A 27,367-nucleotide genomic window follows, 5' to 3' on the forward strand; every position below is an offset into this window, starting at 1 on the left:
GAGTACAATATAACAATAAACAGGCTCATTCCCTGCCCACAATGAGCTTACAGTCTAGAGGACATCTTCATTGACTCAGAGGGGCGGGCCACTAGGTGAAATCAAGGACTTAGTCTGGGAAGGCGCCTCGGAGGAGGTGTGATCTTTTAGGAGGGTTTTGAAGGCGGGGAGAGGGTGGACCATTTTTGGGGAGGGAGTTCCAGGCCCAAGGGAGAACGTGGACAAGGGATCGGTGGTGAAATAAAATCTATTGAGGTATAGAGACTAGATTGGTGTTAGAAGAGTGAGGTGTTCGGGTTAAGAGATCACCAACGTTAGGAGGCAGAGATTCAGTACCCTAGAGCTGATGGTAAGGAGTTTCTGTTTGATGCTGAGGTAGATGGACAACCACTAGAGATTCTTGAGGAGTGGGGAGATATGGACTGAATGATTTTTGAGAAAATTGATCTCGGCAGCAGGGTGGAGTGGAGAGGGGAGGAGAGGATGCTAGGAGGTCAGCAAGGAGGCTGATGATAATAATAATAATAATAATAATGCATTTATTAAGTGCTTACTATGTGCAAAGCACTGTTGTAAGCACTGGGGAGGTTACAAGGTGATCAGGTTGTCCCACGGGGGGCTCACAGTCTTTATCCCCATTTTACAGATGAGGTAACTGAGGCACAGAGAAGTTAAGTGACTTGCCCAAAGTCACACAGCTGACATTTGGCAGAGCCGGGATCTGAACCCATGAACTCTGACTCCAAAGCCCAGGCTCTTTCCACTGAGCCACGCTAGTCAAGGTGGGAAATGATGAGTGCTTGGATCAGCGTGGGAGCATTGATTCACTCATATTTATTGAGTGCTTATTGTGTGCAGAGCACTGTACTAAGCACTTGGGAAGTACAAGTTGGCAACAGATAGAGATGGTCCCTACCCAACAGTGGGCTCACAGTGTGGATGGGGAGGAAAGGGCAGATTCTAGAGGTGTTGAGAAGGTAGAGCAGATAGAATTTCACATCAGATTGAATGTGAGGGTTGAATGAGAGAGAGGAGTCGGCGACAGTGCTTATGAGACTGAGAGGATGGTGATAAGGTCTACAGTGATGGGAAAATCAGGGGGAGGACAGGGTTTGGGTGGGAAGACAAGGAGTTCTGTTTTGGACATGTGGCATTTGAGGTGTCGGTGGGACACCCAAGTAGAGTTGTCCTGAAGGCGGGACGAACTCTGAAACTGCAGAGAAGGGGAGATGTCAGAGCCAGAGAAGAGATTTGAGAATCATCTGCGTAGAGGTGGCAGTTGAAGCTGTGGAAGCGAATGAGTTCTCCAAGGGATGGATGTAGATGGAGAAGAGGAGGGGACCCAGAACTGAGCCCTGAGGGACTCCCACAGTTAGAGGGTGAGAGGCAGAGGAGGAACCCACAAAAGAAGCTGAGAAGGGGCAGTCAGAGAGTCTGGAGGAGAACCAGGAGAGGACAGTGTCAGCGAAGCCAAGTTTAGAAAGCTCCTACAGCTTTCCGAATAATAATAATAATAATAATAATAATAATAATAATAATAATAATTGCGATATTGGTTAAGTGCTTACTATGTGCCAGGCACTGTTCTAAGGGCTGGGGTGGATACAAGCAAATCGGGTTGGACACAGTCCCCGGCCCACACAGAGCTCACGGTCTTAATCCCCATTTCCCAGATGAGGTAACTGAGGCCTAGGGAAGTGAAAAGTGAATCGCCCAAGGTCACAGTGCAGACAATTGGTGGAGCAAGGACTTGAACCCAGGTCTTTGGGACTCTCAGATCTGGGCTGTATCCGCTAGGCCACACTGCTTCTCTGCCTGTTCTGGTTCTGTCCTTTCCTGTTCCTATCCCAGCAACCTGCAGGGAAGAAATTGACTGTGGGTCAGACGTAAAGAATCTCCCGTTCTCTAAAGCTGCAGCTCCCAGCACCAGCCGAGAGATAAATCCAGTATCCGGACAAACCCCTGGCTTGGACAGAGAGCGTGATTTTCCGGCAGCAGCAAATGGAAGCAGGCGGGAAGAGCAAGCAACGTCAGCCATGATGTTGACGCCTTTGAGGCAGCGACAGGCAGCAGACAGGCTGACTCTCCAACACCTCTGCTGTCCGATGCTGTGACTCCCCTAACCACTCATTCAGTTTGGACCCTGCCAGCGCATTTCGAACTCAGAATCACCGTCTCATTGGCGAGAACCGCCTGTGATAGACTCCGGCTGTCGGGGGCCACTGCTCTTTGGTCTGATCTGATGTGGGGCTCGGTGAGATCGATAGATCAATCAATCAATCAATCAATCGTATTTATTGAGCGCTTACTATGTGCAGAGCACTGTACTAAGCGCTTGGGAAGTACAAATTGGCATCACATAGAGACAGTCCCTACCCAACAGTGGGCTCACAGTCTAAAAGGGGGAGACAGAGAACAGAACCAAACATACCAACAAAATAAAATAAGTAGGATAGAAATGTACAAGTAAAATAAATAAATAAATAGATAAATAGAGTAATAAATATGTACAACATGATAGATGCCATTGGGATCAGTGTGGGAAAAGCTAGGAGCTGTCAAGGCAGGGAAAAAAGGATTTTCCCGCCAGATGGGTTTAAATGAAATTGCAGGGAGAAATAGAATAAATGATGTATAGTTTACCTCGATGACATAGTCTTCTGGATCTTGTTGAAAGAAGCGAGTTTTGCCAAAATGCAGACGTTGACCCCGACCTTTGCCGTTTCGCTAGGAGATTCGGTACCTTTTCCCAGCAACCTGTAGCTTTTCTGGACCTTTATCTTGGCCCTGTTGTGGAATGTGCTTAAACCTGTTTTGGAAAACAGACTTTTTGCAGCTTGTATTGTCTTTGTTCCTGAAAATCCCTTGCACTCTGGAAGATGACAAGCTCTTTGAGATTAGAAATGCATCTCTTCTGATTAATCAGCCAATCGGAGGTATTTATTGTGCAGCTTTACTGTGTGCAGGGCGCTGAACTAAGCACTTGGGATAGTAGAATATAGTAGAGTTGGTAGACATGATCCCTGCCCACAAGCAGTTTACAGGGGATGACAAACATTCAGATTATAGATGGGAGAAATAGTAGAGTGGAAGGATATGTATATAAGGGCTAAGTCTCGATAGACTGTAAGCTCACTGTGGGGCAGGGAATGTTTCTGCTAACTCTGTTGTACTCTCCTAAGCGCTAAGTACAGTGCTCACACATAGTAAGTGCTCATTAAATACTATTGACGAAAATGAAGTGTAGTGCCTTATCTCCATTCATTTAATCGTATTTATTGAACACTTACTGTGTGGAGAGCACTGTACTAAGCACTTACCATTTTCCTTCCTCCAAACGCTCTGGATAAATACTTACTGGCTGCAGGATGTGGGGAATAAAATTTGTTTATGGTATTTGTTAAGCACTTACTATATGGCAGGCACTGTCCCAGGTGCTAGAGTAGATAAAAGCTAATCAAGCTGGACACAATCCATGCATCTAGATTTAATTCTGTTTGTTCTGACGACTTGACACCTGTCCAAATGTTTTGTTTTGTTGTCTGTTTCCCCCTTCTAGACTGTGAGCCCGTTGTTGGGTAGGGACCATCTCTGTATGTTGCCAACTTGTACTTCCCAAGCGCTTAGTCCAGTGCTCTGCACACAGTAAGTGCTCAATAAATACGATTGAATGAATGAATTAATGTGGGGCCTACAGTCTTAATCTCCATGAGGTAATCTTACAGATGAGGTAATAGTTATGGAGAAGTGAAGTGACTTGTCTAAGGTCCCACAGCAGGCAAGTGGCTGAGCTAGGATTATTCCCTCTCCCCATCCCCACAGCACCTGTATATATGTTTGTACAGATTTATTACTCTATTTTACTTGTACGTATTTACTATTGTATTTATTTTATTTTGTTAATATGTTTTTTTTTGTTGTCTGTCTCCCCCTTCTAGACTGTGAGCCCACTGTTGGGTAGGGACCGTCTCTATATGTTGCCAACTTGTACTTCCCAAGTGCTTAGTACAGTGCTCTGCACACAGTAAGCGCTCAATAAATACGATTGAATGAATGAATGAACCCAGGTCTGAGCCCCCCAGGCCAATGCCGTATCACTAGGTCATACTGCTTCTACTAGGCCACACTGTTTCTGCTACTTTCTAGATTTCTACTCTAAAACTAAAATATGCTAGAAAAAAGCAACTAAGTCACAGGCCTGTCTCTGAAAGCCTGTGCCTATGTGGTATTTATTAAGCGCTTATTCTGTGTCAAGCTCTGGGGTAGATACAAGTTAATCAGATGGGACAAAGTCCCTGTCCCACACGGGGCTCCCAGTCAAATAGGAGGGAGAACAGGGATTGAATCTCCATTTTGCAGATGAGTTACCTGAGGCACAGAGAAGTTAAGTGACTCAACCAAGGTCATACAGCCGGCAAGTGGTGGAACGGAGATTAGAAGCCAGATCCTCTGGCTCCCAGATCCGTTCTTCCTCCACTAGGCCACACTGCTTCCCTAATGCAGTGCGGAAGCTCAGAGGCTAAGGTGCTGTGGAAGGGGAAGCTCACGTTAACCTGTCGATGATTTCCCACGGCTCATTTTACTTTCCCCCTTGCCTGTTCTTTGTGTGCCACAGGTCATATTCCACGATGTCAATGAATTGACCGAAAAACTCTTCCCACTAGTGGAGTCCATGCAGAAGCACTTCAGCGCAGGCTCGGGAACCTACTACAGCGACTCCATCTTCTTCCTCTCGGTGGCCATGCATCGGATCATGCCCAAGGGTAAGCTCGGCCATTTGGCGAAAATGGTAGGCATCAAGCTCGGTTGGATTTCCTCCTCCAGCTTACTTTGGTCCCCTCCCAGCTCTCCCCTCCAATCTCGAAATCTCTGTGTCACTAATGACGCGTGGGATGTCGCCAGCGAGGAGCTTCTCCTTGGGCTGGAAAAGGATGACGTCGGTCTCTGGGTGTCCCCTGATCAGAGCGTCAGCTGGAGTAGGTGGTTTGGAGCTCGGGTGGGGGTAAGAAAGCTTCTTCGGAAATGGGGACAGTGGTGTGGTGAAGGGCCAGTGTGGCTTGTCCGTCGTGAACCTGGGGTGAGGTCTGATGAAGAGCCCTGGGCACGCACACGTGGTGGTCCTCCTCATTCCTGCACAGCGATGCTGTGGTCCAGATGTGGTCCACAGTGGCCAAGGTCCAGATGTTTACTCTCAAGCGCCACAAGGCCTATTTTTCTCCAGGATCCAGATCCAGCCGCTAATAACTTTGATAGCAGAAGTGTTGAGCAGGTTCCTGGCTCCTGAGTTTCTGGCCTCCTGGGGTTCCAGTTTCCTGATGTTCCAGCTCCTGAGGTTCTGGGCTCCTGAGTTTCCAGGTTTCTGAGATCCTGAAATTCCAGTCTCCTGAGGTACTATTTGAGGTTCTGGCCTTCTGAGGTTCAGGGTGAGCTCAGCTGCTGCATTTACAGAGGTGGCAGCCTAGGCATTCCCATTTGAAGATCGACGGGGGATCCGCGATTGGGCCTAGCTCTCCTAAAGTAGCCGAAGGGAGGGAGCAAAGAAAGATAAAGGGAGGGTGGAGATTGCCTAAAAGACCTGTCATGGGCCTTCAGAGAGACGATTTTTCTTGGCATTGGTATCTAATTAAGATTACCTAATATTAGTGATATTTGTTAAGTGCTTACTATGCTCTGACTGCTGTATTAAGCACTGGGGTAGAGACAAGATAATCAAATTGGACACAGTCCCTGTCTCACACAGGGCTCTCAATCTAAGTAGGAGGGAGAAGTGGTGTGAAATCCCCATTGATTTTACAGATTAGGGAAATGAAGCTCAGGGAATCACTTGCTCCAGGTCCCACAGCAGGAAAGGGGCAGAGCCAGGATTAGAACCCAGGTCCCCTGCTTCCAAGGCCTATGCTCTTTCTCCTAGGTGCGACTGCTTCTCTTTCATGGAGTTTGTATTGCCAAACAGATTAATGGAGATATTCTGTTGTTACTGCTGCATTTCAAAGGCGAGCATGCATTTTTATCCTGGGGTAGATGTTGTCGGTAGCAGTTGTCAGGCTAGGTAGGGCTAAGTGGGTGAAATGTAGTGTGCTGTTGCCCTGGTCTCAGTTCCTTCTTCCAAACGGCTTTTGTAATATGCCTTGAGAGCCTCTTTCCTGTTATGCAACTTTTCAATTATGTCTATTATGGTATTGGCAGGTGGGGGCCCAATAACTACAGTGGCCGCAAAGGAGCAGGGAGTGAAGGGCCGGAAGTCAGGCTAAACAACCTTCTCTTTCTCCGTCCACTTTTCTCCCTGTTCCTCTATTTGGGGGGAGAGCGGGCAGTGCACAGCTGCCACCTCTGTAAATGCAGCAGCTGAGCTCACCCTGAACTTCAGAAGGCCAGAACCTCAAACAGAGCCTCAGGAGTCTGGAATCTCAGGAGCTCAGAAACCTGGAAACTCAGGGTCCCAGAACCTCAGGAGCTGCAACATCAGGAAACTGGAACCCCAAGAGGCCAGAAACTCAGGAGCCAGGAACCTTAGGAGCGCAGAACCTCATGAACCTGGAACCTCAGGACACCAGAGCCATGGGAATCTGGAACCTCAGGAGCCCAGAGCTTCAGGAGTCTGGGACCTTAAGAACCTAGAACCTCAGGAGTCCAGAACCCCAGGAAGCCGAAACCTCAGGGGTCTGGACCTCAGGAACCTGGGACCTAAGGAACCTAGAGCCTTAGAGCCATGGGAACCTAGAGCCTCAGGGACCTTGAGTCTTGGTAATATAGAACATCGTGAACTTAGAGCCTCAGTAGTCTATAACCCAGGGACCTAGAGCCTTGGGAACCTTGAACCTTGGTGGTAAAGCCTTGGGAACGTAGAGCCTCAGGGACCTTGAGCCTTGGTGATAGAGCCTTGGGAACCTAGAGCCTCAGAGACCTTGAGCCTTGGTAGTCTAGAACCCAAGGACCTAAAACCTTGGGGACCTTGAGCCTCAAGGACCCTGAGCCCTGGTGATAGAGCCTTGGTAACCTAGAATCACACGGTCCTCGAGCCTCAGTAGTCTAGAACCTCAGTAGCCTAGAATCCAGGCACCTAGAACCTCGGGAACCTAGAACTTCAATGGTCTAGAACCTCAGCAGTCTGGGCCCTCGGGTACCTAGGACCCTGGCAACTCAGAACCCCCAGGAGTTTAGAACCTCGGGAACCTAGAACCACAGAAATCCCATGATCTCATCTGCCTCTGGCCTGGAACACCCTCCCTATTCATTTCCTGACAGACTACCACTCTCCCCCCACTCTGAGGTTCTAGACTGCCGAGGTTCTAGGTTCTCATGGCTCCAAGGGTCTGGGTTCTAGACCACCGTGGTTCTAGGTGTCCACCTGGGTTCTAGACTACTGAGGCTCTAGGGTCCCAGAGTTCTGGGTTGCCAAGGCTCTAGGTTCCTGAGTATCCAGCCTCCTGATGTCCGGTTCCTGACGTTCTGGTTCCTGAGGTTCTGGACTCCTGAGGTCTTGGGCTCCTGAGATTCTGGCCTCCCACGGTTCCTGGTTCCTGAAACATAGCACATTACCAATATGGCACTAGTTCAAGGAAACCTTTTCTCTTACTTAGAACAGAGTGCAGTGGAGAGGGAGGTAACTCAGGAGGCTACTCTTTTCTTCATGCCAGCAAATAGATTTAAAGTCTCTTGCAAAACAAAATAATTCAGCTTCTTTTGAGGCTACTTAATAAATATGAGGTTAGTTACTCCCACCAATCAGCAGCTGAGTCTGCCCATTTTTGAGAGGATTTTTTCACAGGCAGATTTCCTTTTGAACTGCAGTCTGATCTGGGAAAAATCAAATGCTTAGTGCCAAATAAATACCGATGGAGAGATTGCTTCCAGCAGACAAGACACATGTTTATGGAGCCTCCAGATTTACCCAGGGAACTGTGACCTCAGAACAGTTGGTCCCCCAACTGACAGAGCAGTTCAGCCCCATTTCCCCATTCTGCCCATCAGTCTGGTCTGCCTCGAGATCTAAGAACCCAGAGGATTACCCACAGGCTGGTGAATGGACTCATTACGGAATCAATCAATTGTATTTATTGAGTGCTTACTGTGTGCAGAGCACTGTACTAAACGCTTGGAAAGTACAAGCTGGCAACATACAGAGACAGTCCCTACCCAACAGTGGGCTCACAGTCTAGACAGCACTTGGCACTATAGCCTTGTGCAATTATTAAATAACTGGGGAAGCAGCATGGCCTAGTGAATCGAGCACAGACCTGGGAGTCTAAAGGACGTGGGTTCTTATCCTTGCTCAAGAATCTAGAACCTTGGTGACCTAGAACCTCAGGGACCTAAAGCCTCAGAAACTCCAAGAGGCCAGAAAATCCGGAGCCTGGAACCTGGGGCCTCAGGAACCTAGAACTTCAGGATTCTAGAACCCCAGGAAGCTAGAGCCCCAGCCATCTAGATCCTCAGTGACCTAGAACCTCTTGAAAACCAGAGCCTCAGAAACCCAAGAGGCAAGAAAATCAGGAGCCTGAAACCCGGGGCCTCAGGAGTTTAGATCCTCACAGTTGCGAACCTCAGTGACCAGAACCTCAGGAGGCTGGAAGAAATGTAGAACCTCAGAGACTTAAAACCTCAGTGACCTCAAACCTCAGGAACCTAGAATCTCAGAACCCCAAGAGGCCAGAAAACTCAGGAGTCAGAAACCCAGGGACTTGGGAGTCTAGAACCTCAGGAACCACAGGAGCCTAGAGCCCCAGCGACCTGGAATCTCGGGAGTCTAGATCCTCAGTGATCCAGAACCTCAGAAAACCTAGAACCTCGGGAGTCTTGAATCTCATCTGTCTCACCACCCTGGGAACTTCAGGTACCCAGGATTTCAGGAATCTGGAACCTCGGGAGGAGTCCAGAACCTCAGGAGCCTAGAGCCTTGGGAGGTATGCAGTCTCTTTGCATTTGAAAGCTCCAGTCACTGTCTTATTCGTCTGTGAGAATTCATCACCTGGGGAAGAATCAGTAATCCAGTAATAAACTGTTCAGGAAGACTGTTTGTTGCAGGTCATGATTTTTATATCATTATTTAGGTGATGTGAGGAAAGTGATCAGTGCTGTAGAAATCCCATGGAAGGTAAAGCAAACCTATCTCCAAGACCTTAAAGAGGGAGAGGAGGAAAGGCTCTCACAGAATTGGGTTCAGGGAGAAAAAGGCGGGAAAGAGAGGCCAAGGTCTCAACTCTGTCAGCCCCACGTCTACCATTTGTATCACCCCAAGCACGGCCCCTGACTTCTCTCTCACACCCTGGACACAAGGACACATGTGACACCACATGCACAGGAACCAACATGACACAGTGGATAGAACACAGGCCCGGAAGTCAGAAGGTCATGGGTTCTGATCCTGGCTCCGCCACTTGTCTGCCGTGTGACCTTGGACAAGTCACTTGACTTCTGTGTGCCTCAGTTGCCTCATCTGTAAAATGGGGAGTGAGACTGTGAGCCCCACATGGGACAGGGACAGTGTCCAACCCAATTTGCTGGTACCCACCCCAGCGCTTCGTACAGTGCCTGGCACACAGTAAGCGGTTAACAAATATCGTTGTTATTATTATTTGTGAAGCTGTGAATGGAACCTAGTGTACTCAGGTCCTCTGCAGTGTTTTTCAACCCCTGCACAGTGGGGCGACATCTGAACTCCTGATAGAATCCTGCTTGCACCTGATCTAAATCCTAGATGCAAGTGTAGTAACAGACAGACTAAGGGAGTAGCCTACTCCTGGAGATGCATCTGTTTCTGTTTTGTTTTTTGGTTGTTTTTTTTTTTTGAAAAGGAAAATAAACTCATCTCTGCTGGTTGAAGAATCTCCTTCCGAAAAGCTCTTTCAAATCAGCAAGATTTCAAATCTGGATCAGAAGGTTGAGGGTTCAAGTTCCTTCGTGGTTGCAGTTTTCCTCTAGACCGTGAGCTCATTGTGGGCAGGAAGTATGTCTATTGTTGTATCATACTGTCCCAAGTGCTTTGTACAGTGTTGTGCAGAAAGTGCTCAGTAAATACGATTAAAATGAACGAATGAATAAATACAACAATGAACAGACACGTTCCCTGCCCTCAACAAGCTTGCAGTCTAGAGGGAGCTTAGTCTAGCACTCCATGTCACCTAATCACTTGGTTACTTACCTCTCTGTCTCCCCAGTAGCCCTTATTTGTGCGTATATTTAAATTCTCTGGCTTCCTCCTGTCTGTAAAGTATTTTAGTGCCCGCCTTCCCTTTCAGATTGTAAATTGTTGGAGGGCTGGATCGTGTCTACACCTATTGTAATAACAATAATAATAATAATGTATTTGTTGAGTGTTTATCATATGCCAAGCACTGTTCTAAGTGCTGGGGTAGATACAAGGTAATCAGGTTGGACACAGTCCCTATCCCACATGGGGCTCACAGTCCCAATTCCCATTTTACAGATGGGGGAACTGGGGCTTAGAGGAGTGAAGCGACTTGCCCAAGGTCACACAGCAGACAAGTGGTGGAGCCAGGATTAGAACCCACATCCTCTGACACCCAAGCCACTGCTCTTGCTCTTAGAGAAGCAGCGTGGCTCAGTGGAAAGAGCCCGGGCTTGGGAGTCAGAGGTCACGGGTTCTAATCAGCTGTGTGACTTTGGGTAAGTCACAGCTTCTCTGTGCCTCAGTTACCTCATCTGTAAAATGAAGATGAAGACTGAGCCCCACGTGGGACAACCTGATAACCTTGTATCTACCCCAGCGCTTAGAACAGTGCTTGGCACATAGTAAGCACTTAACAAATACCATTGTTATTATTATTGCCATTTGGCCATGCTGCTTTCCCAAGGACTTAGTTCTGTGCTCTGCACAAGGCTAAGCACTCATTAAATATTGGTGATCAATTCATCTTCTTCCCCATCAGATTATAAAGTCATTGAGGACAGGGACCTTGTCTTTCATTTCTGTTGTATTTTCCAAGGGAGTACTACAGTGCTCTGCATATGGTATACATGCAATAAATGCTGTTGTTGAAGATGATTATGATGATGATCTGAGGAAGAGGGGAGGGAGGATTTCCCATAGGGAAGTTGTAGCTCACTCAATCATATTTATTGAGCACTTACTGTGTGCAGAGCACTGTACTAAGCACTTGGGAAGTATAAATCAGCAACATATAGTGACGGTCCCTATCCAACAATGGGCTCACAGTCTAGAAGGGGGAGACAGACAACGAAACAAAGCATGGAGACAGGTGTCAAAACCGTTAGAATAAATAGAATTATTGCTATATGCACATCGAATGAATGAATGAGTGGATGGATGAATGAATAAGTGAATGAATGAGTGACTGAGTGAGTGAATGAATGAATGGATGGATGAATTCATTCTATTTTATGACTTGGAAGACTGCACAGTGGTAGATGAGAAAGAAGGAAGTAATGGCAGTAGGTGGAAGGTGAATGAAACAAGTGGAAGAGTTGAGAAAGATGCAAGAAGAGATGTAAGTAGGGTAGAGGCTAACGACCTACTTTTCCTGTACAATTTTAGAACTAATCTTGATTTCAAGACATCTCTGTGCTGAATCTTTCAAGCTCCACTGATGGTTTGCCTATACATAATGCAAATATTTCAGTTTGTTTCGGTGTGTCCTATTTTAGGTGTATTTGCATCAGTGTTAGGTGTTTAGGCTGGAAGCTTTTGATGAGGCTGTTTTGGGCAACAGGGAAAAGGTCTTATACAATAAAATGAGAGTTGCAAAGGAAGCCCTGAATCTTTCCATTCTGGCCCATTTAAATCAGGGGAGCTGTCAAGTTGAATTGTAACAAGTTAATTTTTTTGATCATGATTTCTTCTCCATTATTTCCACTTGGGGGTTTCCAGTTATCCTTTCGCACAAAATTAGAAGCATCCAAATGGAATCACGGCAGAATCGGGCACTGTGGGAGTTACTGTAGCCAGTGATCTGAGAGTTGAGTACTCCTTCCTCTTTGGCGCTTTGGGGATGCCGGCCGGAGTTTTTGCCATAGGTGCAGTGGAAGAAGAGAATGCAGAGTGGAATGCTTGGAGGCATCGTTCATTTTTCCCTCATGTGTCCTACCTACACACTCAGATTTATTATTAGCATAATGAAGGGTGATTTTCAGTTTAAATCATGCAGATGTGGGAGATTGTGTTTAATAAACAAGGCCGAGAGGACCACCAGGAAGGCTGGAGTAGAATTTAGCTCAACCTTTTCCTGACGCTTTTAATCAATCTGAGGCCTTGCCTACTTCTCTCTCTCCCTCTGCTTCCTTCAATTGCAATCAGTTAGTGTTCCCAGAGCGTGGCTGAAGGTGGAATGCTTGCATTACTTCCGTATTACTTTACGAGAGGTACTGTTGTGTAGTGTCCATTAAAAGTCAACTACCTCAAATCCCAGAGGTGCTCCCAACCCCAAATACTTGCTAGTGTACTAGCAAAGCCCTGGGCTTTCTTGCCTTTGAGTATTTAGAATGTGTGTATGTGTGTGTTTTAATAATAATAGTGGTATTTCTTAAGTGCTTATTATATGCCTGGCACTGTACTAAGGTGCCATGTCATCAGCTTGGACTCCTTCCATTTCCCACGTGGGACTCCCAGTCTTAGTCCCCATGTTACAAATGAGGTAACTGAGGTGTGGAGAAGTGAAGTGACTTGCCCAAGGTCACCCAGAAGACAAGTGGCAGAGCCGGGAATAGAATTGGTGAATAGAATTTGTCATCTGAGCTGCTGCAGAAAGAAATCATGCCTTGCCCCTTCTGCAGTAAGAGGGGAAGGAGTTGAAGTATTTTTCAAGCATCTACATTAAGGGCTGGGAGAAAACTGCAGGGGTGAGATTAAGACATGGTCCCTGGCCCCCAAGGGACTCATAATCTAGAAATTAGAGTGGGGAGGGAGCTGGCTACAGATGCTTAAGGAAAGATGGAACAGTAAAAGCAGAAAAACAACATGAAAGACAAGGACAAAGATGACTATAAGAAGAGCAGAATAGAAGAAAAGCAGCTTGGTCTAGTGGATAGAGCAAAGGCCTGAGAGTCAGAAGGACCTGGGTTCTAATCTCGGCTCAGCCCCTTGTCTGCTGTAGGACCTTGGGCAAGTTACTTCACTTCTCTGTGCCACAGTGACCTCATCTGTAAAATGGGGATTCAGACAGTTAGCCCGTTGTGGGACGGGGACTGTGTCCAACCTGATTAGCTTGGGTCTACCCCAGCTCTTAGAAAACGATTGACATATAGTAAGTGCTTAACAAATACCATTGTTGTTATTCTTATTTTTGTTATTATTAAGAGCAGTAGGGTTCTTTGGCTCGAGAATCAGAGCTCCAGGCTCTTCGTGGCTCAGTCCAGTCCAGAGATCACAACTGTCGCCGCCACCACAGCCCCACGATGTGCCACAGGTTGAGGAGGTCTCACGCTGCTGCTCCTCCTCTATCCTCATCCTTCCCTAGTTGGAGATGGGGCTGAAGGGAAATTCCGATGGCTCGGGCACTGGGCCGTTTCCCTTCCAGGACGCAGGTCCGTGGTCCTCTGGAAAAGGGGACTGGGGCAAGCAACTGTCTGGCCGGAGCGGCTGTGGCCCTCCGGTCCAGGGAGTGGATTAAGCGACCTCTTTGGTTTTCTGTCTCCTCATGCTCTTCCAAATCCCCTCAGCGGCTTTGGCCCTCCGGTCCAGGGAGTGGATTAAGCGACCTCTTTGGTTCCCTGTCTCCTCGTGCTCTTCCAAATCCCCTCAACCAGTGGTCTTCATTTCAGCCGATTCCCCCTCCCCCTGAGAAGAGGTCAAAGCTGTTGAAAAAGAATGCTGATTTTGGGGGGTAGCTCCCCTATCATTGTGACTCTGGGGGAGTGGGGATACGAGGGGCTGCTGCAGATAAGGGTGTGGTCTTCCTCTCTCGCCATCGCTGGGGTGAAGACCTGCAGGAGCTGAGCCGTGGTCTGTAGTCTCCCCACCTTTGGGGCTCTAGGGTCCCCCTCCACCCCAGTGTTGGGGTGACTACCTGCCCAGCTTTAAGAACATGGCGGTGGTTTGGACCAAGCCCAGCCCTGCCCTTGACCAGACTAAGGTCCGTCCTCTCCCAGTGGCACTCTGCCCATGTCTTTGTTGTTGAATTGTGGTTTTTGCCAAGATCATCTCAGTATCTCTTTCTCTGGGTGTCTGTCGTCAGCCTCCCCAGTGTTAGTTTGGGAGCCAAGAGCAAGTCTGAAGCAATATCCTGCTTCTTTCCCCAATGTGCAGTATAGTGCTTTGCACGTCGTAAATGCCTAACAAATGTCACGAATAATAATCGCTTTGCAGAGCCTCCTATGTTTTCATGGAGTTAAGCAAAGTGTGTTGTTTCAGTTTCTTTGGACTAAACATTAAATTCTAGGTAACAGGATTACTGGGATGGTTACTGTGGAAAGGGTCACATGTGCGTGCTACACACACTCCCTCTCCCTCTCTCTCTCTCTCTCCCTCTCCCCCTCCCCTTTTATCTCCTGATGATGTTTGTTTTGGCCCAATTAGACATTTGTTGCACAATGGGGAAGAAAATAGTTTTTACTCAACTGGAGCTGAAAACAGCAAATTTTAGTACTTACATTCTTAGCTGTGACTCCCAAGGGAATTTCTGGATAGTTCTTAAAAGAAAACAATAATAATAGAGCGTTAGAATAGAGTGAGGTCCAAGCGCTTAGTATAGGGCTCTGCAACCACCAGTTGGCGGGGGGGGGGCATAACAGTGATTGATTGATTGAGAGAAGCATTTTTTTTGAGATAGTAGTAGAGGAGGTGTTTGCCTAGTGAAGAAAGGGAGCACTTCAGCTGTCCACTGATTTTCCAGGATGGCAATGGGTCCAGAGAAACAGCATTATGTTTTCCATAGAGCACGGGCCTGGGAATCAGAAGGCCACGGGTTCAAATCCCAGCCCCGCCACATGTCTGCTGTGTGACCTCTGGCAAGTCACTTCGCTTCTCTGTGCCCCAGTTACCTCAACTGAAAAATGGAGATTGAGACTGGGAGCCTTGCATTGGACAGGGACTGTGTCCAACTTGATTTCCTTGTATCCACCCCAGTGCTTAGTACAGTGCCTGGCACATATAAGTGCTTAACAAATACCATCATTACCATCATCATCATCAGTGTTCACATCCTACTAACTACAGGTCCAGGCTTTCTGGGACTAGCATGAGCCAGCCAGAGCCAAACCGACTGAGCTCTAGTAGGTGCAGATGGCCTCATTCATTCTTTCGTATTTATTGAGCGCTTACTGTTTGCAGAGCCCTGTCCTAAGCACTTGGGAGAGTACAATACAACAATAACTAAACACATTCCAATTCCCCACAGGCCCCTCTTCCATCAGACTGTGTCCAACCTGATTAACTTTTTTCCATCCCGGTGCTTAGAACAGTGCTTGGCACTTAGTAAACGCTCAACAAGTGCCATAATTAATTTGGGACCGTGAGGTGGGGCCTGGGTGCCTTTTGGAGATGAACCTTTGGTTAAGCTGCAGCTATTCTGGGATCCGACGTATGCAGCAACTGTCCTGACGGGAGTCCTACATGATGTTCTCGCTGGCTTGCAACCTTCAAACATTGCCATATGGGGCTGATAACCTGGGAGGCCAATATGGGCAGGGACGAGGTATTTGGGCCCCAGATTTCCAGCCCGTGGGAAGTTCTGCCATGGGTCATCTCTTATCTTTTTTGATCATTAACTCAGTCCCACTGTTGTCACTGAAGTGCCATACATACCATCAAGTAGCAAGACTGGATTCCCCATGAAGTCATTCATTCATTCAATCGTATTTATGGAGCTCTTACTGTGTGCAGAGCACTGTACTAAGTGCTTGGGAGACTACAATATAACTGTAAACAGACACATTCCTTGCCCAAAGCGAGCTTACAGTCTAGAGGAGGAGGCAGACATGAATATCAATAAATAAATTACAGATCTGTACATAAGTGCTGTGGGGTTGGGGGGGAATGAATGAAGGGAGCGAGTCAGGGTGACACAGGAGGGAGAGGGAGAAGAGGAAAGAAGGGCTTAGGGAAGGCTTCTTGGGGAGGAGACGTGTCTTCAATAAGGCTTTGAACGGGGGGATGTCCCGTTCCCCCAGCACTGAAGCGTTGTTCATTTCATCATACCTTCGCTGGACAGGAAAGGTGAAGCGTGCACCATAACAGGATACCCACATAACTTCTCAGTAGTGAGCCAACCTCCAGCGACTGAAAACAGTGTGGTCAGAAGAAATCCTTTAAAGACATAACGGAGCAAAACCAAAGCTTGTTATGGGCAGGGAACCCGACTACCAACTCTGTTATAGTGTACTCTCCCAAGTGCTTAGTGCGGTGCTCTGCACACAATAAGTGCTCAAGAAATATGATTGATTGACGTAGCAGCGGTTCATGGAGAGACAGCAGCAGAAGATACACCGGCCCGGTGTTTTCAGCCATTAGAAATGGGGTGTCTGTTGGAACGGAGGCTTCGACAGGAAGATATGCTACTTCTAAATAGCGAGAACACACCATTTAATGGCGGTATCAAGGAATCTAGCCTTTTGGGCGATTGTGTGTTTGTAGCACTTTTGAGTTTGAAAGTATTTTTCTCCACGCTGTAAACGCTGAGGGAGCTCAGGCCCTTGGCGCTCATTGAAAGTCACGAGACCCAAACTTGGCAGAGTCGGCTTTGGTGTTCACAGCTCCTCATTCTCCACCTGCTGCTCTGCTCCCTGACTCAGGCTTCCTCCCTTCTCCTCGCTTCGTAGCCGAGCTGCCTCTAAATGGCGACGATTTGTCGCTGGCTGGTTACCTCTGCTCCGGGCCATCCCTCATGACCTCAGGTCTCTGGGAGACAGGCAAAGAGTGTTTTTCTTCATCATGGGGCAGCCACTGATTGTCTTTCCATGCGCCTGCCTCTGCCCGCATGTTCACTGATGCAGGATGCAGATTTCACACCGGGAGGGGTAGCATCTTCCAACCTACTGGAAAACAGGGTGAAGAACCAAGCGAAGAACTGGAAAACCCAGGGGATTGCTAAATCGTAGTCTGCTCTTTCCAAGTTTAGAGTTAGTTCCCACTTAGGCTTTTCTGTTTTCTGAGCCTCAGTTCCCGGGCCTCTTTTTTCATCCATCACAAGTGGATGTGAAATCCAAGATTCTTGTTTGCCCGCTGACCTCTCAACCTTAACGGGTCCAAAACAGAACTGCTTATCTTTCCATCCAAACCCTGTCTGCCCTTTGACCTTCCTGTCACTGTAGACAGTACCCCCATCCTCCCAGTCTCACAAGCCGGTAGCCTTGGTGTTATCCTCCACTCATCTTGTTCATTCAACCCACATATTCCATCTGTCACCATAGCCTGTTGGTTCAACCTTCGCCACATTGCTAAAATCCGCCCTTTCCTCTCCATCCAAAGTGCTGTCACGTTAATCCAAACACTGATCCTATCCCACCTTGATTACTGTATCACCCTCCTTGCTGACCTCCCTGCCCCCTGTCTCTCCCCACGTCCGGTCCATACTTCAATCTGCTGCCTGGATCAGTTTTCTACAAAAACATTCAGTCCGTGTTTTGCTGCTCCTCAAGACCCTCCTGTGGTTGCCCATGTACCTCAGTGACCTCATCTGTAAAACGGAGATGAAGACTGTAAGCCTCCCGTGGGACAACCTGATCACCTTGTAACCTCCCCAGCGCTTAGAACAGTGCTTTGCACATAGTAAGCGCTTAACAAATACCAACATTATTATTATTATTATCCACCTAGGCATCAAAGAGAATCTCCTTACTATTGGCTTTAAAGCACTCAATCAGCTCTCCCCCTCCTACCTTACCTCCTTGATTTCTTACTACAACTCTGCCCTCCCCCTCCCCACAGCACTTATGTATATTTGTACATATTTATTGTTCTATTTATTTTATTAATGATGTGTGTATAACTATAATTCTATTTATTCTGATGGTATTGACACCCGTCTACTTGTTTTGTTGTCTGTCTCCCCCTTCTAGACTGAGCCCGTTGTTGGGTTGGGGCTGTCTCTATGTATTGCTGATTTATACTTCCCAAGCGCTTAGTACAGTGCTCTGCACACAGTAAGCGCTCAATAAATACGATTGAATGAATGAATGAATGAATGTGGTTGATAGTAAGTGCAAGTGCATTGAAGTGGGCAGATTGAACATCCCGCAGATGATGTCATAGTTTCAGACCTTACAGGGGAGCAGTAGTGGAAGCCAAGAGAAGTTTGGGTTTGTCCGAGATGCTCGAAAAGCGGCCAATCTTAACAAAATCTAAGGCTAGCCACTTCCTTCCCCGTCCCACTTTCTCATTCAGCATAGTTTATCCCAAGGAATTTTTTTTTCCCCTTGAATGTAAGAAGAGGCGTGTTTCCCTTTCCATTTTTTTAAAGCTGTTGCTTTACTCTTTGTACTTGAATAGCATCTTGCATCCTGAAACTTCCAAATAATCTAGCAACAAATTGCGTATACCTGAGAATTTAGCTTTTCTGCTTTTTTTAATGGTATTTGTTAAGCGCTTACTATGTGTTAAACACTGTTCTAAGCACTGGGGTAGGTACAAGTTAATTAGGTCAGACGCAGTCCTTCTCCCACATGGGATTCATAGTCTAAGTAGGAAGGAGAACAGGTATTTAATCCCCTTCTTAAACAACTCCCGGGACTCGTAAGTGTCATAGCAAGTGCCATCCTTATACTTGAGAAGCGGCATGGCAAAGTGGATAGAGCACCAGTCTGGGAGACAGAAGGTCATGGGTTCTAATCCCAGCTCGGCCACTTGTCTATTGTGAGACCTTGGACAAGTCACTTCACTTCTCTTTGCCTCAGTTACCTCATCTATCACATGGGGATTAAGAGTGTGAGCCCCACATGGGACAGGAACTGTTTGTCCAACTTGATTTGTTTGTATCCACCCCAGCATTTAGTACAGTGCCTGGCACATAGTGAGCGCTGAACAAATGCCATAATTAATTATTACTTCATCTGGCTAACTCAGCACAAAGAAGAAAGGTGAGTTTTTTTGTGAAAAAGGGCTCAGATCTTGCTGAATGGGGCTCCTCCCATTACCTAGGAGTGTCATTGACTGACTCCAGAATCGCCCGCTGTTGGGTAGGTACTGTCTCTATATGTTGCCAACTTGTACTTCCCAAGCGCTTAGTACAGTGCTCTGCACACAGTAAGTGCTCAATAAATACGAATGAATGAATGAATGAATGAGGTAGGCGTGGAGCAGAAAACAGGAACATTTTCCATTTAGGCATTATGGGACCAGTGGGCTTGGATGCAGATAAATTAGCATTCATTCATTCAATTGTATTTACTGAGCGCTTACTGCATGCAGAGCACTTTACTAAGCGCTTGGGAAGTACAGGTCGGCAACATATGAACCCGAAGGTCAAGTCTGACGGTCGTCAGCCTACTGACCTAAGTCCATTTTACTTTAGGTCATTGAAAAGCTGGATGGGAGGGTTTTATGTTGTTTTTATTTTAACGAGGATGCAGGGACCATCCCTGTGCCCATTTGCTATGCTTCTGGGCGATGTGATTTCTGGTTGTTGCTGTGTTTTGGGATTGTTTTTTTTCATTTTATTGAGGAGGAAGAGTACTCGGTGTTTTCCCTTGCTGAAACACTGCCTTCTCAGGCTATAAAATCCCTCAGGGATTGTGATTTCTGTGTTCCTTGCAAAGGGGCCGGGACAGCGCTGGGAACAGGAATTCTTTAAACATCAAATGATGACAAGGAATTCTTGGACCCAGAGCAGGAAGTAAGTGGGATGGTGTCTGAGAGCTTGGTATCTGAGAGCGAGCTCGTCATGGCCTCTTGGGGAGAAGGAATGTGTTTGTTGAAGGTAGCTCAGGTGGCATCACGGTGATGCACTTCGAGTGTTGAGGATTGTTTGTTTAAAATCTGGAAACTTTGCATTTCTTCAGCAGGGAAAGAGCATGGTTGTATAAGGTTGTGTCCTCTCCTTCTCCCCGAGGAACAGTGCCGCCGTCGGCATCCACTGTGACCCCTAAGTGTGACAGTCATTTTACTACCCCTTATGTACCTTGCACCAAATACGTCTTTCGTCCTTGAAATATGAGCTAAACCACGGCCTGGGAAAGCTTCCCCTGGATTCCTCAGCCGAAGCGAAAGGCTGGAGAGGGACGGGTCTTGCATGTGACCTGTGCCCTCAGTGGGTCGGTTGGGCTCCATGGGTCAGTGGCCAAGGACAGCGGGGCTTTCAGGGTCCCTTTTTTTATCTTGGCTTCAAGGATCGTTCCGCCTCTTTGGGTCAGCGAACTGGGATCCGAGAAAACTCTGCTGCTGTTTGGCTGCTCATTGGCCCTGCTGTTTGTCACGAGTCCCAGGAGTGGGTTTTATGCGCAGCTTTTGTTTTCTGTGGTTTACAGAGGAAAAAAAGGAAAAAGTCAGGCCCCGATCCCGCATTGTGATTTCTCCTCTTTGCCTAATCTGTATTCTTTGTTCTTGGTGCTAGTGGGAACCAGCCAAGAGATTAAGAGAAGTCCAACCATTTTGGAGCCAAGGCCAAATTGCCCAGGGGTACAAGGTGGAATCATCATCATCAATCGTCTTTATTGAGCGCTTACTATGTGCAGAGCACTGTACTAAGCGCTTGGGAAGTACAAATTGGCAACATATAGAGACAGTCCCTACCCAACATTGGGCTCACAGTCTAAAAGGGGGAGACAGAGAACAAAACCAAACATACTAACAAAATAAAATAAATAGAATAGATATGTACAAGTAAAATAAATAAATAAATAAATAGAGTAATAAATATGTACAAACATACATACATATATACAGGAATCAGAAGCTTTGAATGCCCAGCCTTTCTTAGAGCCTTTCTTCCGAAGATCCCAATGCACTTTTCAGTTATTAATTCCTTCAGTCCATCAGTGAGAGCTGACTGTAGAGCACTGAACTGAGTGCTTGGGTGAGTTCAGTATAACAGAACTGGTAGAAACGTTCCCTGCCCACAAAGAGTTTACAGTTTAGTGTCTGTAGTCTACTGTCATCATCCCGATGACACTCCTGAGAGCAAGTTAAGTTGAAACTTTGTGGTTTCCACTTGTGACTTTTTTTGTACTGTTTGAAGAACACTTCCTATTCATAACTGTGTGTATGGGTAGCCCTTACTTTCTTCAGGCAGTGAAATGTCAAATGATGGACTCTGCCATCAGGAATGACAGAATCCAAGACTCCCGAGTCCTGAGACTCCCGAACACTAAACGAGCAAAGAGGAATTGATTAATTAATCAATCAATCGTATTTATTGAGTGCTTACTATGTGAAGAGAACTGTACTAGGAGCTTGGGAGAGTACAGTATAACAAAGTTGGTAGACAAATTCCCTTCCCACAATAAGCTTATAGTCTAAAATACAATCATTATTATTGAAAGAGGTTACAGACATTAGTCTAAACAAATACATTAAATTACAGATATGTACATAAGTGCTATGGGGCTGAAGGAGGGGTGAATAAGTGTGCAAATTCTAGTGCAAGGGCAACATAGATGGGAGCGGGAGGAAGGAAATGAGGGCTGAGTCGGGAGCCCACTGTTGGGTAGGGTCTGTCTCTATATGTTGCCAACTTGTACTTCCCAAGCGCTTAGTACAGTGCTCTACACACAGTAAGCGCTCAATAAATACGATTGATGATGATGATGATGAAAGGTATCTTGAAGGAGATGCGGTTTTAATAAGGCTTTTAAGGTGGGGAGAGTGATTGCCTGTCAGATATGAAGCAGGAGGGAGTTCCAGGCCAGAGGCAGGAGGTGGACGAGATGTTAGTGGTGAGATAGACAAGATCGAAGTGCTGTGAGTAGTAGGAAATCAGAGAGGTAGGGCAAGAGGGGGCAAAGAGATTGAGGGCTTTAAAGCCGATGGTAAGGAGCTTCTGTTTGTTGCAGAGATGGATGAGCAACCACTGGAAATTCTTACCGAGTGGGAAAACATGGACTGAACATTTTTGTAGAAAAATGATCTGGGCAGCAGAGTGAGTGAGGAGAGACGGGAGTCAGGGAGGTCAGCGAGGAGTCTGATGGAGTAATCAAGGCAGGATAGGAGAAGTGCTTGGATTAAAGATGGTGAGGATTTTAGCGATGTTGCGAAGGCTGAACTGACAGGTTTTGGTGACAGATTGAATATGCTGGCAGAGTGAGAGAGAGAGAGATGATGCCAAGGTTCTGGGCTTGTGAGACAGGGAAGCTAGTGCTTCCATGCTAGCGTTAGCTGTGCTATGGACTTGGCCCTGCCAGTCATGTGCCCGCTGGGGCCCAGAGGGCACCGAGTTCACTCAGTGGGTCGGCTGGCAGGATCCAAGTCCATTGCAGTAAGCATGAATGTCCTTTGCGCTAGCATCCATCAGTCAATAATCAGTGGCTTTTATTGAGGGTGTACTATGTGCAGAGCACTGGGCCGAGTGTTTGGGAGAGTACAATAGATCTAGCAGACACCTTCCCTGCTCCTAACGGGCTCACGTGAGCCAGCTTCTGGGAGAACTGAGGCCAGGACCCCAGGGTCCTGAATCTCAGAGCAGGGCTGTAATCTGCTTGGAAGCAGCTGGTTAATCCAGAATTCTGCCTTTGTAAGCGGCGGATCTGACTCCCAAGTTCATGCTCTACCAGGCCACACCGCTTCTCTTCTCTACTTCCTTTCTGACTTCTCTGACCTGTGCCCTCCCTCTATTCTTTATTTAATGGTTGTCACTTTTATTTATTTGTTTCTACAGCTCCAATGCTGATGGGTCCCATCGGGACTTCAGGAGCCCCAGCCGCTTGCATGGTGGCTAAACCAGGGGGCCGGAGCTGGCTGAGGAGGGGTTCGGGGCGAGTAAACGCTGACTGAGTTACCTAAGGGAAAGAGGAGGAGGAGGAGGAAACGGGGGGAGCAAACACTGACTGAGTTATCTAAGGGAAAAAGGAGGAGGAGAAAAGAAGAGGAGGAGGAGGGGGAAAGATGAGGAGGAGAAGGAGGAAAGGAGGAGGAGGAAAAGATGAGAAGGAGGAGGAATCAATCAATCAATTGTATTTATTGAACACTGTGCTAAGCGCTTGGGAAGTACAAGTTGGCAACATATAGAGACAGTCCCTACCCAACAGTGGGCTCACAGTCTAGAAGGGGGAGACAGAGAACAAAACCAAACATATTAACAAAATAAAATAAATAGAATAGATATGTACAAGTAAAATGAATAAATAAATAAGTATAGTAATAAATATGTACAAACATATATACATATATACAGGTGCTGTGGGGAAGGGAAGGATGGCTGAGCCTCACCCTGGGAAAACCACCTATGTGATCATGGTGTCTCCCTGGAAAGGCGGAGGGGGAAAAGATGGGAAGGAGAAGGAGGAGGTGGAGGAAAAGATGAGGAGGAGAAGGAGGAGTAGGAAGAGGAGGAGAGAGGGCACACTTCTTCCTCCTCCTTAACCTCTTCATCACCACCACCACCACCTGCTCGCCCCCTCCTTGCCCCACCCCCATCTCCCATCCCATCACGATCTGGCCTCGGCCTCCCCGTTTGGCAGCCCCTAGAAGATGAGGTCCCTCAGCCACAAAGTGGCTAGATCCCTAATGGGACCCAGCTGTTTTGCAGCTATAGAAAAAAACAATTACGGCTTCAAAAAAGAGATGTAGGCAAGAGGATGATGCAGGAAGACCGGGGAGACAAGGGAGGTGGAGGGGGAGTTTGGGGTGCAGGGAGGGGAGCTAGGAAATCTCAGAAACCTAGACGAGGGCAGACTCAGGAGGAGGTCTCCGGCCTAAATTCCCCGGTGTATTTACCAAAGGGGAAAGCCCAGCTGCCATCATTTCGAGAGAGTGTCGTTTCTGACACGGGACCGACTAGACATTGACTTGAAGACGGAGTTCACTGAAGATGCCGTGAGGCTGTTGGCTAATCAGAGGAGTTGAGAGTTTATGTAACTACCCTAAGGGTCGGGGTGGCTGTGAAAGAGACTTCAACACTTCTTTTCAAGGGATAATTGTCCGGATGGCCAGTGTATAGGAATGTCCTGGTTATTGTGCTATCAGTTGGTAAGGGGCAGGAAGCAGCATGGAATAATGGGAAGAGCCCAGGCCTGGGAATCAGAGGCCCTGCTTTCTAATCCTGACTCCACCACTTACCCGCTCTGCGACCCTGGGCAAGTCGCTTCACTTCTCTCGGCCTCAGTTCCCCCATCTGCAAAATGGGGATTCAATGTCTATTCTCCCTCCCACTTACTCTGTCAGTACCACGTGGTACTTAATTATCCTGTGTCTACCCCTGTGCTCAGTACTAAACACTTAGAAAGTACAAGTTGGCAACATGTAGACACGGTCCCTACCCAACAACGGGCCCACAGTCTAGAAGGGGGAGACAGACAACCAAACAAAACATAATAATAATAATAATAATGGCATTTATTAAGCGCTTATTATGTGCAAAGCACTGTTCTAAGCACTGGGGAGGTTACAAGGTGATCAGGTTGTCCCACGGGGGGCTCACAGTCTTAATCCCCATTTTCCAGATGAGGGAACTGAGGCACAGAGAAGTTAAGTGACTTTCCTAAAGTCACACAGCTGATAATTGGTGGAACTGGGATTTGAACCCATGACCTCTGACTCCAAAGCCCATGCTCTTTCCACTGAGCCACACTGCCAGTTAACAACTGCCAGAGTCGGTATTATTATAACAGTGTTTTATTGCAAGGAGAAGGAAAGTGGGCAGGCATGCTTTAGCTGTCCTCCAGTTTTGAAACTGATACTCCTGATGATACAAGTCCAACTTGTACTTCCCAAGTGGTTAGTACAGTGCTCTGCACACAGTAAGTGCTCAATAAATACGATTGAACGAATAAATGAATGAATAAGATATCCGAGTGGGTAACCAGTACGATCTACATGTCACCAGCAATCTCTTCGTGCGGTTTGTTTCCGGCTTCTGTGGTTCTCGTTGCAGCTGAAAGCAACAAGACTGGTTCCCACAGACTAGGTTAAAGAGGATCCTGGCGGTCCCCATTAGAGAAGCAGAATGGCTTAGTGGAAAAAGGATCTGGGTTCAGATCTCAGCTCTGCCACTTACCTGCTTGGTGATGCTGGGTAAGTCACTTAACTTCTCTGTGCCTCTCTGGAAAATGAGAATTCAGTGCTGATCTCCCTCTTAGAATATGAACCCTGGTTGGGGCAGGGACTGTGTCTTAGCTGAATACCAGTGCTTAGTACAGCACTTAGTAATAATAAGAATAACTCATAATTGTGGTATTTGTTGAGCACTTACTTTGGGCCAGGCACTGTACTAAGCACTGGGGTGTTTACAAGCAAATCGGACTGGATTCAGCCCCTCTCCCACACTGTGCTCGCAGTTTCAATCCACATTTTCCAGATGAGGTAACTGAGGCCCAGAGAGGTGAAGTGACTTGCCATGGTCACACAGCTGACAAGTGGCAGAGCCGGGATTAGAACCCATGAACTTGAGACTCCCAAGCCCATGTTCTATTCACTACACCATGCTACAAATGGGTGGTTAGGATTTTAATTCATTCATTCAAATTTGTTGAGTGCTTATTATGTGCAGAGCACTGTACTATGCACTTGGGAGAGTACACGTTGGGGGCAGGGAATGTGTCTGTTTATTGTTATATTGTACTCTATATTGTACAATATAACAATAATCAGACACATTCCCTGCCCCCAACGTGTACTCTCCCAAGCATTTAGTACAGTGCTCTGCACACAGTGCTCAATAAATACAATTGGATGAATGAATGAACAGAATTGGTAGACATACTCTCTTCACAATGAGTTTATAATCTAGAGGGGGAGACAGACATTAATATAAATGAATAAATTACTGCCATAACAACAATTGTGGTAAGTGCCAGTGCCTGGCACTTAGTAAGGGCTTAACAAATACCATTATGTGCCAGGTACTGTACTAAGCGCTGGGGTGAATACAAGCAGATCGGGATGGACACAGTCCCTGTCCCACATGGGGCTCACAGTCTGAATCCCCATTATGCTGTGGGGCCGAGGGAGAGGTATATAAAGGATCCAAGGTCAAGTCCAAAAGCAACGCAAAAGGAAGAGGGAGAAGAGGAAATGAGAGCTTAGTCAGGGAAGGCTTTAATAAGGCTTTACTACTTGAACCTGTCTTTATCAGCAATACAATATTTTTAATTTCCTTAGAAGAAAAGGAAAGCCTAGCAGTCTTGCAGGCAGGGATTGTGAGAAGCAGCATGGCATAGTCCATAGGGATTCAGGTTGTCAGCTCCAATCCCGGCTCTGCCACTTGTCTGCTGTGTGTCCTTGGGCAAGTCACTTCACTGGGCCTCAGTTACCTCATCTGTAAAATGGGGTTGGAGAATGGGAGCCCCATGTGGGACAGAGACTGTGCCCAACCTGATCTGTTTGTATCCACTTCTAAATTGTGAGCCCCTTGTTGGGTAGGGACTGTCTCTATCTGTTGCCAGATTGTACTTTCCAAGCGATTAGTACAGTGCTCTGCACCCAGTAAGCGCTCAATAAATATGATTGAATGAATGAATATCCACTTAGTACAGCACTAAGTACAGTCCCTGGCACACAGTAAGCACTGAACAAATATGACAGTTGTTATTACCAACTCTATCACACTATACTTTCTCCAGCACTTAGTACAGTGCTCTGTACACAGTAATAAGCACTCAGTAAATCCCATTGATTGATTGTGTGCTGGAGACCGCTTCCTTATTGGGAGCCCAGTGTCATGGGAGGGGCAGGAAACCCCTTGGTGAGCAGCTTCTTTCTCAGTCAGAGAGCAATGCTGAGGAGGAGGGAAGCACGAGATATAAAAAATGTTCTATCACTGTGTAATTTACCTGAGTAACCTTGGGATTCTCTGGGCGGGAAGCCTCCCCCGAATGTGTGAAACGCCAGAATGGCAAACATTCTTGACGAGGTTAGGGCTGGGGAAGCCATCTGGCTCTTGAAGGCAACAGTCAAGCTCAGGCCGGCCCAAATGAACCCTTCTGGGGGGCTGTAGTCAAGGGACGTTCTCTCCTCATCCCTTCCAGAGTGCCGGCAATCTGTCAAGTGTTCCTTAAATCACCCATTTCCCAGATCGGAAAGAAATCTGACGTTTCCCTCAAGCTTGGCCTGAGGAGAGGGCAGGGTCTGGGGAATTACTGGAGCAGAAAGTTGGTGTTTTCCCCTCTTTAAGCTTCCCTTCTCCTCCAGTTCCCGGCCTGGCCACGGCTGCCGTGCACCAGGGCTAAGAAGGGGAGGGGAGAGGGGAGGAAGGGAGAGGAGAGGGAGCCGAAGCGTACTCCTCGTGGACTCTTCCACGCAGAGGGAGGGATGCTGACCCTGGAAAACCAGTCTACATTCATCCCGCAAAGCATTTCAGCATAGAGAAGC

At 47.2% G+C, this 27,367-nt stretch overlaps 1 protein-coding gene across 1 annotated transcript in view; it reads left to right on the forward strand.

Annotated features, from left to right (window-relative positions):
• Window positions 1–27,367, forward strand: part of XXYLT1 (xyloside xylosyltransferase 1) — a 233,548-nt gene that overhangs the window by 39,249 nt on the left and 166,932 nt on the right. The window contains exon 2 of the mRNA XM_038749676.1: window positions 4,616–4,763. Coding sequence (XP_038605604.1) covers window positions 4,616–4,763 — 148 coding nt within the window. The remainder of the gene's footprint in view (window positions 1–4,615; window positions 4,764–27,367) is intronic.

This window comes from Tachyglossus aculeatus, chromosome 7 (assembly GCF_015852505.1).
Source record: "Tachyglossus aculeatus isolate mTacAcu1 chromosome 7, mTacAcu1.pri, whole genome shotgun sequence".
Taxonomy (NCBI): domain Eukaryota; kingdom Metazoa; phylum Chordata; class Mammalia; order Monotremata; family Tachyglossidae; genus Tachyglossus; species Tachyglossus aculeatus.